This window comes from Chiloscyllium punctatum, chromosome 8, assembly GCF_047496795.1.
Source record: "Chiloscyllium punctatum isolate Juve2018m chromosome 8, sChiPun1.3, whole genome shotgun sequence".
Taxonomy (NCBI): domain Eukaryota; kingdom Metazoa; phylum Chordata; class Chondrichthyes; order Orectolobiformes; family Hemiscylliidae; genus Chiloscyllium; species Chiloscyllium punctatum.
The window spans coordinates 87,512,377-87,526,557 of NC_092746.1; the positions used below are offsets into that span (position 1 = coordinate 87,512,377).

Here is a 14,181-nt window from a genome sequence, read left to right on the forward strand (position 1 = left end):
TAATCCAAGAACACGTAATGATGCTGTGGTGACTGGATATGACAGATAGTGTGCAGGACAAACCAATCTTCCAGTTGCAGGGACACTTACAGATCCTGTCTGCTCCCTACACTATTCCTTTTATTAATTTTCATACACACAAATTACTGAAGACGAACTGTATGATTTGGTGAAATTAGTGCTTAACTCCAATATGCTATTCTACAAATGTGTTTGGCAGCACTGTTTATCCTAATTTTTTGCAGGTACTCCATTCTTGCATTTAAGTTGACTGAAGAACCACCAGTGAATCCTGATGCGTGCGCTGCCATCTTGGAAAAAGCTAAGCTTGAAAACTGGGTTCTGGGGAAGACCAAGGTAGAGTTATTTGTTTTTCTTTTAACCTGCCTGTTCTTGTGGCTGCCATGAAATTTATTTGAGATAAATGATGTAGCTTTTCATTTGGCATTGGTTTGTTTACTTGATGTTAACCTCAACTCATTGATAGCACCACTGCAACTTGAGTACAAAGGTAATGAATCTAATCTTCACTCCCACCATTTGTTTTCATTCTCAGTACGTAGATGGTGTGAGCATTTAATGCCTATTTCAGGTTGGCTTGTGAAGATGGCAGTGGATGTTTTTTGTTAACCAAGTCATAGCTTATTGTAAATTAAATCGTTTGTCAGGTTTTTGCAAAGAACAGTTAATGATCAAATATAGAACATAGAACATAGAAGAATACAGCGCAGTACAGGCCCTTTGGCCCTCGATGTTGCACCGATCCAAGCCCACCTAACCTACACTAGCCCACTATCCTCCATATGCCTATCCAATGCCCGTTTAAATGCCCATAAAGATCCCTCTGCTCATCCACACTACCAAGTATCCGACCATTAGCCCAGTACCCTATCTTTTTGTTACTCTTACCAAAGTGAATCACCTCACACTTAGCTACATTGAACTCCATTTGCCACCTTTCTGCCCAGCTCTGCAGCTTATCTATATCCCGCTGTAACCTGACACATCCTTCCTCACTGTCAACAACTCCACCGACTTTCGTATCATCCGCAAACTTGCTCACCCAACCTTCTAGCCCCTCCTCCAGGTCATTTATAAAAATGACAAACAGCAATGGTCCCAAAACAGATCCTTGTGGAACACCGCTAGTAACTGCACTCCAAGATGAACCTTTACCCTCAACTACTACCCTCTGTCTTCTTCCAGCCAGCCAATTCCTAATCTAACCCTCCAATTCACCCTCAATGCCATACCTCCGTATTTTTTGCAGTAGCCTACCATGGGGAACGTTATCAAACGCCTTACTAAAATCCATATACACCACATCTACTGCTTTCCCCTCGTCCATCTCCTTAGTCACCTTCTCGAAGAATTCAATAAGGTTTGTGAGGCACGACCTGCCCTTCACAAAACCATGCTGACTATCCCTGATTACTTTATTCCTATCCAGATGTTCATAAATCCTATCCCTTACAACTCTCTCTCAGACTTTGCCCACTGGCCTATAGTTACTAGGGTTATCCTTACTCCCCTTCTTGAACAAGGGAACCACATTTGCTATCTTCTAGTCTTCTGGCACTATTCCTGTAGACAATGAGGACATAAAAATCAAGGCCAATGGCTCTGAAATCTCCTCCCTTGCTTCCCAGAGAATCCTGGGATAAATGCCATCAGGCCCAGGGGACTTATCTATTTTCACCCTTTCCAGAATTTCCAATACCTCTTCCCTACATACCTCAAAGCCGTCCATTCTAATTAATTGTGACTCAGTATTTACATCGGCAACAATGTCCTGTTCCTGAGTGAATACTGACGAAAAGTATTCATTCAGTATCTCCCCAATCTCTTCAGCCTCCACACGCAACTTCCCACTACTATCCTTGACTGGACCTATTCCTACCCTAGTCATTCTTTTATTCCTGACATACCTATAGAAAGCCTTTGGGTTTTCCCTCACCCTACCAACTAAGGACTTTTCATGTCCCCTCTTTGCTGCTCTTAGCTCTCTCTTGAAAACCTTCCTGGCTACCTTATAACACTCAATCGCCCCAATTGAACCTTCACGCCTCATCTTTACATAGGCCACCCTCTTCCCTTTAACAAGGGATTCCAATTCCTTATTAAACTATGGCTCCCTCACACATCCCTTTCCTCCCTGTCTGACAGGTACATACTTATCTAGGACACTCAATAGTTGCTCCTTGAAGAAGCTCCACATATCAATTACGCCCTTGCCTTGAAGCCTACTTTTCCAAGCCATGCATCCTAAGTCATGCCTCACCGCATCATAATTTCCCTGCCCCCAGCTATAACTCTTACCCTGCAGTGCACACTTATCCCTCTCTATCACTAGAGTAAAAGTCACTGAATTGTGGTCACTGTCCCCAAAGTGCTCACCTATCTCTAATTCTAACACCTGGCCTGGTTCGTTACCCAGAACCAAATCCAGTATGGCCTCACCTCTTGTTGGCCTGTCTACATATTGTGTCAGGAAACCCTCCTGCACACATTGGACAAACACCGACCCATCTAACGAACTCGAGCTATAGCTTTCCCAATCAATATCAGGAAAGTTAAAGTCCCCCATAACAATCACCCTATTACTTTCACTCTTCTCCTGAATCATCCTCGCAATCCTTTCTTCTACGTTTCTAGGACTATTAGGAGGCTTGTAAAAAACCCCTAACAGGGTGACCTCACCTTTCCTATTCCTAACCTCAGCCCATTCTACCTCAGATGGCGAGTCTTCATCCATCGTCCTTTCCACCGCTGTAATACTATCTTTGACAAGCAATGCCACACCTCCCCCTCTTTTACCCCCACCTCTGACCCTACTAAAACATTTAAACCCTGGAACCTGCAACAGCCAATCCTGTCCCTGTTCTACCCATGTCTCCGTAATAGCCACAACATCGAAATCCCAGGTACCAACCCACACTGCAAGTTCACCTACCTTATTTCGTATACTTCTTGCATTGAAGTATACACACTTCAAGCCACTTTCCTGTTTACAGGCACTCTCCTAAATATGTTGGTGTGTGATAGAATTCACCTGTATGTCAGACTGGCTAAAGGTTTGTACATTTTTTTCTAAAGAGCATTTTCAAGCCAGTTGCGCATTTTTAGCAATCCAACAGGTTCATGCTCACTGTGCCAACTTTCCATTTCCAATGTTTTAAAATCGTTCTGCCACCATACGCCTTGAACTTGCTTGGTTCCCAGTCTGAGAGGGTTGTCCTACAACGAGAGGCTGTGTGACTGCAGTCCCTGGAGCTATGTCTATACATTATGGCATTCAGAGGAATGAGAGCTAATCTCATTCAAACATGCAAGGTTTTGAAGGGCTTTGACAAGGTCGAGACTGAGAAGTATTTCCCCATGCTGAGGAATCTACAACATGATAGCGCAGAGTCAGGATAAAGACCAACCTGCCAGGACAGAGAAGAAGATTAATTTTTTAACTCACTTTTTGGCGAATCAATGGAATTCTCTCCTCGTCATGCCTATGGAGGCTCCATCATTGATCACATCTAAGACTGAGATGAACAGACTTTCAATGTCTCAGGGGAAACAATGGATTTGGGAAAGACAGGCAGGAAAGTGGAGTTGAGGCAGAAAATCAGGCATGAATTTATATAATGGCAAAGCATGATTGACTGACATACAGCCCACTCATATTCCTTACCTTGAGTTCATGCATTCGGTTTACATTTCCGGGAAATACTGAGTGAGCATTGTATTACAGACCCCTAGCAGTAACCACAGTGTGGGACAAAAACATATTGGATGCCTGTCATAATGATGAAATTGCAGGTGAAGTGACCAAATGTTTTACTTCTGTCTTCACTATAGAGGTTACAAGCCTTCCAAAAATAGCTATAATACAGGAGTTAGAAGGATGAGAGGAGCTTAATGAAAGTACAATCAGGAGGGAAGTGGCACCGAGCAAACTGATCTAGCTGTGCAGTGACAAGTCTGTGGTCAAGATGGACCTCATCATGAGATCTTAAAAGAGGTTGATGAGCAAGTAGATGCTTTGGTGTTAATTTTGCAAGTTCAGGAAATATTCCATCGAACTGCAAAGTTACAAACATAACTCCTCTACTCAGGAAGGGAGAGAGGCAGAAAACAAAACCCAGTTAGCTTGATGTCTGTCATGGGGAAGTTGTACGAATCAACCAGTAAATAACTTATAGTTATACACTTCAAAAAACTGAAGGTAATTGGTAAGACTCAGCATGATTTCATCAAACGAATATTATGTTTACCCAATTTATTAGAGTTCTTTGAAAGATTAATATGTGCAATGAATAAAAGAGAAACCTATTGTATTTGGATTTGTAGAAGGCATTTGATAAGGTGCCACATCAAGGTATTGTGGGAAATAAAAGCCCATGGGTAATATATTAACATGGATAGAAGATTACTTGTCTGGCTTGCCGACAGCAAACAGTGTATGAAATGGAGTATTTGTCTGGTTGGCTAAATATGACAGGTGTGCTACTGAAGGGATCTGTGCTAGGGCCTCAAACCTTTTACAATTGACATGATTGACTTAGTTTAGGGGAGTAAAGGTATGGTAGCTAAATTGTTGGATGACACCATGATAAATAAAAAAAGTATGTTTTGAAGAAGACCTAAGGAAGCTGCAGGAAGATTCTTAGGGACGGGATTTGCTCACGCTTTGGAACAGTGTGAACTTATTAGCAAAAAGCACTTCTGATTTCCTTGATTACAGGATAGAAATGCATTGAAGGCAATTGATATTGGTACCTGGAATGAGCAGGTTGGACAGATTGAACTTATGTCCACTAGAGTTTGTAAAAATGAAGGATCACTTGATTGAAGTGTATGAGATGGTCTTGACAAGGGTGATGTGAAAAAGATGTTTCTTCTTCATAACCATGGTTACTACTTTAAAATGAGAGGTTTCCTTTCAGAATAGAGAAGAGGAGTTTTTTTTTAACTCTCAGGTCATTGTGTGACTTTGGAACTCTCTGCATCAAAAGATAGTGGAGCAATGGTCAACAAATATTTTCAAGAAAAAGTTGGATGAAATCTTGTTCAGCGGTAGAATCAAGTGATGCTGGGAGTGAACGGGAACTTGGAATTATAAACACAAACCAATCTGTCATGATTTTGTTGAATGGCAGGTTGGGCTTGAGGGGCTGAATGATCCATTTCAGTTCCTATTTGTCTGTTTGAACAGTATTTTAATCATATCTGCAATCTGGTCTTCTGTGCTGTTTATAACTGAGCCATCCTTACCCTTGCCCCACCCATAGTCCACTGATCCCTGGTGAGTCACCATGTGCTGATCCCGATTCTACACTAACCATTTGATTTAAGCTGCTCAATGTAAATGTTCGATCAAGTGAGTGGCCTTCTTCAACAGTGTTGCATGCTTTTCTTCTCTCTCTTCATCCTTGTAGGAAGTAGCTGAGCAGGTGCAATTGTTGAGTATTTGAAATCAGGAAATCAAAGAGGGCAAGTTTGTGAGATGGAAGGGTTGAGAAACAGAAACTACACAATAAAGTGCTTGGTCATTATACCAAGTTTTGAGTGAGAGTGAGTTGAGAGTTGACCAGAGGAATTAAAGCTTCAACATTCCCACTTCCTCGATGCTCTCCGTGACTCCAGATGCCACAGGTTCCTTTGCAGCCAGTACCGTGATGTGGGCAGTCATCTGCTCTTTGGGCTCAGGAGATACAGGCATCCTGGTTCCCAGGTATAGAGGGGGCACAAGGTGAATGTGAGGCTGGTACCATGGTCAGTATGTGAGGGTAAGCTGGTCCTAACATGCATCCTAACTGTCAGTGAGTGCAGATGGGTGAGTGATGTGACTCTAGTACACTAAACAATGATAATCTGTTCGTGAGGTGATGTTTGTAAAGATGCATTCACTACTATTGAATATAAGATTATTAGACTTTTGACGCAGAGATGCCAGGTCCTCTGTTCTAGGTTCCCATGGTCAACATCCCAGATTATCTGCTGCCACTCCCTCCTGAGATCTGTCTTTTTGGGTCCCTTGGACCTTCTGAAAAATCATAGCCTCATTCTGTTCCTATCCACCTCAGCCATTAATGCCTCCAGTAACACATCCATCATCTTGCAGCCATCTCTCTGCCCTTCAGTTCACTTTGCCACCATACAGGAATATACTTGGCTGCATCACATAGTCTTTGAACAATGTTTCTCAGCCCTACCTTGAGCAAAGAGGCAGCAGGCAGCGTAAAGAAGATGGTAGGAGTGTGAAACCATTTTGTCCCGATATTAATATCATGTTGCTGGGGTCGGAGTGCAAACCTGTGTTTCAGTCACATTAATCTGAATTTCTAGACCCAGACATTTCTTTCATTAGTCTCTGAAAATATTGTAAACATGTTGAAAATGTATCCACATTTTCACAAAACCAATCACTTTATGAAAAACTTAAAACTAAACTTAGTGATTTTTTATTTCAAAGTTTCCAAAAAATGTTCTGCCAGTCTTTGTAATGTGAAAACAACCAAGATCAAAAGTGCCATGCAGGGCAAATTATCTCTTTTAAAAAACTAAATTTAAAAACAATGACTAATGTAATAAGTTTCATACACACATGCATAAGACATTTGGTAGATTTCTGATATTAAGCACAGAAAAGTGAAAGCTTTTGATAATGCAAGTTTGATGTTGTAATCCTTTGTTGACTGAGTGAGTGATTCAGAATGGTTCCAATATAACAGTGGAGGAAGGTAAATGTGGATGCTTTTGGCAAACGTCAGTTTTGTCTTAGTGCTAAGAATAGACACCAGTAATTCTCACTGTACCTGCATAATGTGGCTGAAGTTAAGAGAGGGTTGTACAAAAAGGTTCACATCTGACCAGCAAAAGTAGAAACAAGGGCATGGGAGAACAATAGACTGACAAATATAATAAAGTTTGATCACTGATATCTGTGCTACATTTTCATGGAAGAGGTGTTGTGGTCAAGTCCAGGACCTGCAATTTTTTTGGCTAACATTAATCATTCATGAGCATGTCTTTGCAAAGTATGTTTCTCCATAATTCATGGGCAAGTTCATGAGAAATCATTTTAGTTGTTTCATGATTATGCAACAAATATTAAAGGATAAAGTTCAGATAATCCATTTCAGCAGGCTGTTTGATCTTTAGTATATGTTATTTAATTTCCCTGATTTTTATTTCATTGATTTAATTTTAATATAACAGACAAACTACCAGTCACACTTGTTACCGCCAAGGTGATAAATTTGAAATTTGTTGATGTTAGTGTTTAATTGCTGGGTTCACGGCAATTCCACCAGATCATTTTTAGGTAACAAAATTATTCCATAATCAAGTCACTCAATTACCAACTACATTCCACATTGTTAAAGACTTAGAAATAATTTTACTATACCTATAATCAAAAACACTTTGTGATGCAAGAGGACATAAAAGGGAATCAAGTTTAATGGAACTGTTTGAAAGGTTTTGAATACTGTAGCTGATGGTAATTTCAATTTATATAAACCATCAGCATTTCACAACTTTCACAAAAATGAGCATATTTTATTAAATCTTCCTTCATTCCTGATGATATTTCACATTTTAGTCACTTTGCTGTTCTCTATCGTCAGGTGTTCCTTAAGTATTACCATGTGGAACAGCTCAATCTCATGAAGAAAGATATCACAGATCGAATAGTACTTGTACAGGCCTATGTGAAGGCCTGGCTTGGAGCTAAAAGGTACAGAAGGATACAAGAGAAGAGACAACAGAGTGCTGTTGCCATTCAGTCAGGTAAACTTCCATCTTTGAATTTGCTACTGTCATTCATCAACCTAGCTTAGTTCAAGTGATCAGATATAGCAACGACTTATAAAGAGCCTAAACAATAGAAAAAGACAAATAAAAGCAAAAGTACTGCAGTTGCTGGAGATCTGAAATAACAGCAAAAAGTACTTGAGAACTGCAGCAGGTCTAGCTGCATCTGGGAAGGAGGAAACAGTGTTAATGTGTCAAGTCCAATGACTTTTCTTTGGAACTCATGTTGTGAGGAGTGCCCAAGAAGAGTCGTCTCAGATTCAAAATGTTAACTTTATTTCATTCTTGACACGTTGTTGCCAGACCTGCTGAGTTTCGCAGCACTTGGTGTTTTTATAAGATTTTCAAATTTGTAACATTCAGTTTGAATAGTCATGTATAATTAAACACCTAATGGGAGGAAAAGACTCATTCATAGGCAGATTTACATAGTGCCTTACTCATACCAAAGTGTCAACATAAGCTTTATCCTTTGCTTCAATTTTAACCCCTGCATTGTACCTTTACTCAGTTTTGTAACTTTTTAACCCATTCTTTACCACATGGTTCCATATATTAAATGATTAAAACTATAAGATCTCTGTATGTTAATCTTCCTCTAATATATCAAAAACTACTTGCAGATACACTACTGGCAATTAAATATTGCCGTCCTGAATTTACACGAAGGTTGTCCCCACGTTGCACAATAACATCCATAGAGGAGTATTCTGATAAGAATAATGCACATAAACAATGTGTTAATGGTTACTTTGCACCATAGAGAAGTACTTCCCCTTGAATTGCTTACAGTCAGGACCTAGAAAAGTGGAAGAAATTGAGAGAAATAAAGAAGGTAATGATGGTCATGTTATCACATCAATGCACTATGCTGGGATCTGATTCAAATGAAGACTGTAAAACGATGACCTAAAGAAAAATTCAGAAAAGCTATGAAAAATAAACATCCAAAACAAGGTCACATTAATCGGGTACAGAATGAATGTGCTATTGTTCACTTGGCTTATCTTACCTTGGATTAGCTGTACACTAACAGTGCAATATGTACTCTCTGGCTTTACAGACAAGTCTTTGTTACATTAAATAAATGTGTCATGACATTACAATATTTAAACAACACAAATATCAAATTCCAATTACATTTTTGTCAGTGAAAGCTTTGTTTCTTGCCAGCTCTGGTTCTCTTTATTAAGTTTAAATAAAACATGTTACTCTTGTTATGGTCTTGTCTGTTATTAGATTTTTATCTTCCTTTGCATTCTGTCTCCAAGCTTAGTAATAAGTGCAATTTAATTCTGTCTTTGACAAATTGTTTCTGAATTTACTTAAATCTTTCCAAATTCCAACAGCTCACTGCATATTTTATCTGTTCGTTGAGTACATTATCTTGAATAAAGTAGAATTCTCTACTTCAGATCAATAACAACAGGATAAAAAAGAAACCGGTACCTGTATATTTATTTTAAACTGCAGTGAATACAATCCAAGTTGGTGAAATTAAAGTTTCCTATGTATTATAGCTGCACAAATACACTATTAGTTGTGAGCTGTGTCTCAGTTGGTTACCTTTTCCCTTTGGAGACAGCAGGCTGTGAATTTGAGCCTTAACTGCTGAGACAACAGAAAAACCCATGCTGACGCTCTAGTGCATTACTGAGGGAGCATTGCTTTGTCAGAGGTAGCAATGTTCAATGAAAACTGAAACTGAGGACCTAGCTACACATTTGATTTGTTTTTATACATTTGTTCACATGACTTGGATGTTGATTCCTAGTGTAGTGCTTGTAACAAGTCAGCCAGGTGGACATCATAGAATATGAGTTTCCTGATTGGAGCTGTTAACCTGATCCAAACAGGAAGCCCTGGCTGACAGATATAAATAGGAGTGTCACAGGTCCTATTCACTCTGCTGGCTCTGAGGAAGTTGGACCAGTATCAAGTATTATGCATGTGTAAATAATGAGAGAGCTGGTGATGAGATATCAGCCTCTGTGGAGTTATTTCACCTAGACCAGCATTTATCATCCATCTCGAATTGGTTCTTGAGAAGTTAGTAGTGATCTGCCTTCTTGAACTGCTGCAGTCCATAGTGTGCTGGTAGAAAGGGCATTCCAAAATTTTGAGATAGTGATGGTAAAGGAGTAGTAGCAAGCTTCAAGTCAGGATATTGTGTAACTTTAAATGAAACTTGCAGCTAGTGTTGTTCCTATGTATCTGTATCATTGTCCCTCAAGAAAATAGAGATCATGAGGTTGGAAGGTGCTGCTGAAGACACCTTGATGAGTTCACTATAAAAGATCCTAGAGTACTGCTACAAAGAAAAACATGAGAGTACTAATTGCCTCCTGCTCAATGTTTATAGTTGTTGCTCAAGCACTATAAACACATAAATTAACCTGGTTATTAATTGGTTAACATGTTTCCTACAATAAAGAGAACACTTTAAAAGTACTTCAGTGGCTGTAAAAGTCTTTGGGACATCCTGAGATTATAAAAAGGTGCTACATATAGACAGAATTTTTTAAAAAATACAGGATATGCAACATTTGTACTGTGATAAATCCTGTCTGCCCACAAGACTACCCTGAAAGTTGTAATGTATCCATCAGGCAGAAGACACAGAAACTTGAACACACGTACCAACAGGTTCAAGAACAGCTTCTTCCCTGTCATTATTAGACTGATGAATGAATTCTCTATCTTCAAATAATGCTGATCTTGTTAATGTTGATTTTGTTAAAGTTGATCTTACTTCGTGCACGCACTGTGCGGTGTAACCCTTATGCCTCACTGTGTCCAAGTATTTTTCACCTTATGATCTGTATGTCCTTGCTTACCATGGTCTGCCTGTACTACTTACAAATAAAGCAAACAAATGTACATGTGATTATAAATCAAGTCAAATCAAATCAAATCATTTGTTGGTTAGTATGGGAAAGGGGTGACATTATCCATTAGAATCCAGTAAGCACAGTCTCTCAAAATCAGAAGCTAAATGTTGTTCGTGGGCCCAAGCAAGAAGACTTTTCACTCTGTAGTGCTAGACTTGACATGTTTAACGCATAGACTAAAAATGCCATAAAGATACAGCAGGCGAAAGTGAGGACTACAGATGCTAGAGATTAGAGTCGAGACCATGGTGCTGGAAAAGCACAGTGGGTCAGGCAGCATCCAAGGAACAGGAGAATCGATGTTTCAGACAAAAGCCCTTCATAAAGATACAGTAGGTAAAAACAATGACTGCAAATGCTGGAAACCAGATTCTGAATTAGTGGTGCTGGAAGAGCACAGCAGTTCAGGCAGCATCCAAGTAGCTTCGAAATCTTGGATGCTGCCTGAACTGCTGCGCTCTTCCAGCACCACTAATTCAGAATAAAGTTACAGTAGCTCAATCTACATCTGTGGAGATAACAGATAAATAAAGAGCTTGAACTTTATTGTCACATTTAAATGCTGGGAGCCATCTCTGACCTTGAAAAAAGCTACCCACAATGACCAATGACACATAACCAGTGGCAAGAATTTCACTTTCTTTGATGGCAATTTTACTTTGGCATCAGGTATAGATGACCTTCGATGTCCAGCAACACTCTTCATTAAAGTAAGCTGAGCAATCAATCACATTGAAGAATTCTCAGAGATAGCAAACCAGGAACTAGCAAGCAAGTTTTCTCATTCACATTTTATAACCTTACAGAAAGCAAACTAAAGATTAAAAGACATACGTAAGTTTACATAGAAAATGAAGTTTTAAATTAGTTTTTGAATTTAAAAAACACTTTATATTATTTTTTAAAATTTTGATATTTTATCGTGGTATGAAAGAATTTGAAATACCATAACTATAAGAGCAGTTTTTCAGGGAGAGACTGTTCAGCAGTAATTATGACATTGTGCATCATTAAAATAAAGTTAAACTTCATTCAATAAGGCATATCTTTTTCAAGAGTTCTTACAGTGAGCTTAGGGTGATAAAAGTAGAAATCTTCACCCCACCCCACCCAACCTGTTCAATTTAATAATTTCTAGATATTTTTAACAGAAAAGAACTTCAACAATGAATCTCGTGACAGCAATGTGGATTTCCAAACTTAACAAAGCCTGTCGGTGTCAGTTTTACAAAGTAATGATGGTGAAACGTCGCATTCAACTTCATTTCACTATCATTACAACCATGGTATGGTTGCATTAGAAAAATGCATCTAAAATAAAAATATCCACACATTACCTTTCTTACAGCTTACAGAGGGCACAAAGTGAGGAAGGACATTGCTATTGAAAAACAGAAGATAGAGCAGAGCACCATCAAACTCCAGGCTGGTAAGGACTTTTACAAAATATATTGACATGTGCACTGTGTTTATGATCAGTTATCATCTAGAATCAGAGAATCCCTACTGTGCGGAAAGAGGCCATTTGGCCCATTAAGTCTGCACTGACCCTCTGAAGAGCATCCCTCCAAGACTCACCCTATCCCCATAATCCACAGCTAAACCAGCTAATCTGCACATCCTGCACACTACAGGATAATTTAGCATGGCTAATCCATCTAACCTGCACTTCTTTGGATTGTGGAAGGAAACCAGAGAACCCACTTAGACATGAGGAAAACATGCAAACTCCATGCAAGCAATCACCCAGGGTGGAATTAAACCTGGATCCTTGGTGTTTTGAGGCAGTGGTGCTGATCACAGTACCAGAATGCCATCCTAAAGCTGACATATCTACAGTAAATACTCACATCTTGTGAATGCATTTTAAAAAGAATTGGGTCTTTAGTTAGTCTGAGGAGTAACTGGTACCCCTTCTCAGAGGAACTCCTGCTTTGGAGATGGGCTGGCCTATCAGATGTGTGGCAGCTTTCCTCTCTAACAGCGCACTGGAACAAGTGGCTATTTTTAGCTCTAAACCAAGCCCCCTGAAGGGGAGGTGCTGCAGCCAGAGCAAGGTGGGTCCAGGGTCTCATTGAGGACAGGCATTGAGGGGACTAGATTGGATAGGACACAGTGGTAGGAGATAAGTGAGGGTGGCAAACCTTGGGGTTGGAGAGCGGTCCAATTGGCACAGGTTGCCCAAGCAAGAGACACTCTCACTGATACAACCAACTGACCACTAGCCTTTACTAGGTGGACTGGCTACCTGACATGGAGCTCTCATATTGCAGGGGAATAAAATCCATAACCATACGGGGATGCTCTTAAGTGGCCATGAATGATTTTTTATGAATAATCTACCTGACACTTCCTTCACTTGGGTAAAATACCTATGGATATGACGAGGCCATGAGGCTGCTGTCATTGCTGCCCAATGTTTTGCCTCAGCCTGCCAACCATCTTTCCTTCAGAGGACCATGAGAGTCAACCAATTGAGATGAAGGGAGTTGCAGGACAGTAGGCACAAATGTGCAAAGGGACATTGAGCTCTCTAGTACAAAAGGGACACTGAACAATAGGGACACAAGTCAATGGAATGTTCTGAGCAATACCTTCCAGCTTCCCAGTAGCATAGTAGCTAAAATTAAGGATGTTCTTGAACCTGAACTCTCCCCACATTCTGCAGACTCACAGTGAATTAGAGTTCATTGCAAAAATAAATAAATGTTTCATGTAGTTTAAAATGAAAATCAAGAAAGATGTGCCTCATTTTTGCATTATGTAATGATAAAATGAATATTTACAATTTGTTCATCTTAGCGACAAGAGGATACCTGTGCAGAAAAGAATACAAAGAGATGATGGAGGAAAAGAGAAGTGCTGCAATAAAAATCCAGGCTCACTACAGAGGCTATGTGGAGAGAAGGGATATCAACACGAAAATGCAAGTCCTGTTAGAAAGTAAAACCAGAACACTAAGGGGAAGGGACTTTGATTTTGTGCAATACTGTAAAATTATTTTCAATCCCTCCTGGCTGACATCGGTGACCAGGAGAGATGAAGACCTACAACCAATTTGCTGTCAGCTGCTTTACACCATCTCACATGGTGAACCTGCTAGAAAGCTGAAAGAACCATTCCACACATAGTGACATTATAAGTCAGAGAGTGAAGATAGAACAATTTACATGTCAATTAGTTGTTGAGAGCATTTACATCCTGAATGCATTTCATTTTTAAAATAATTTATGCTTTTTGGTGTATTGGCTTTAATTATTTATTTTACACCTTATTTCTGCATCATCCATTATCATCACCTGAGTGACAGCTCAGTTTCTTCACACAATTAATTGTGGATTGTGTAAAGAAATAAAGCAACTTCCTCACACCAGGGGTGGTTGGAGTTACATTAGCTTACAGGCAGATAACTGTCGCGAATGAATCATGAGCCACTTTACCCAATTGTGACAAGCTGATTAACTGTGGCACTTTCAGT

At 39.6% G+C, this 14,181-nt stretch overlaps 1 protein-coding gene across 4 annotated transcripts in view; it reads left to right on the forward strand.

The window, feature by feature from the left end:
* Positions 1-14,181, forward strand: part of myo3a (myosin IIIA) — a 444,520-nt gene that overhangs the window by 339,237 nt on the left and 91,102 nt on the right. For all 4 annotated transcript variants that reach the window (XM_072575981.1, XM_072575982.1, XM_072575984.1 and 1 more), the window contains 4 exons: positions 246-357; positions 7,626-7,788; positions 12,052-12,132; positions 13,506-13,629. In XM_072575981.1, the coding sequence (XP_072432082.1) occupies positions 246-357; positions 7,626-7,788; positions 12,052-12,132; positions 13,506-13,629 (480 nt within the window). The remainder of the gene's footprint in view (positions 1-245; positions 358-7,625; positions 7,789-12,051; positions 12,133-13,505; positions 13,630-14,181) is intronic.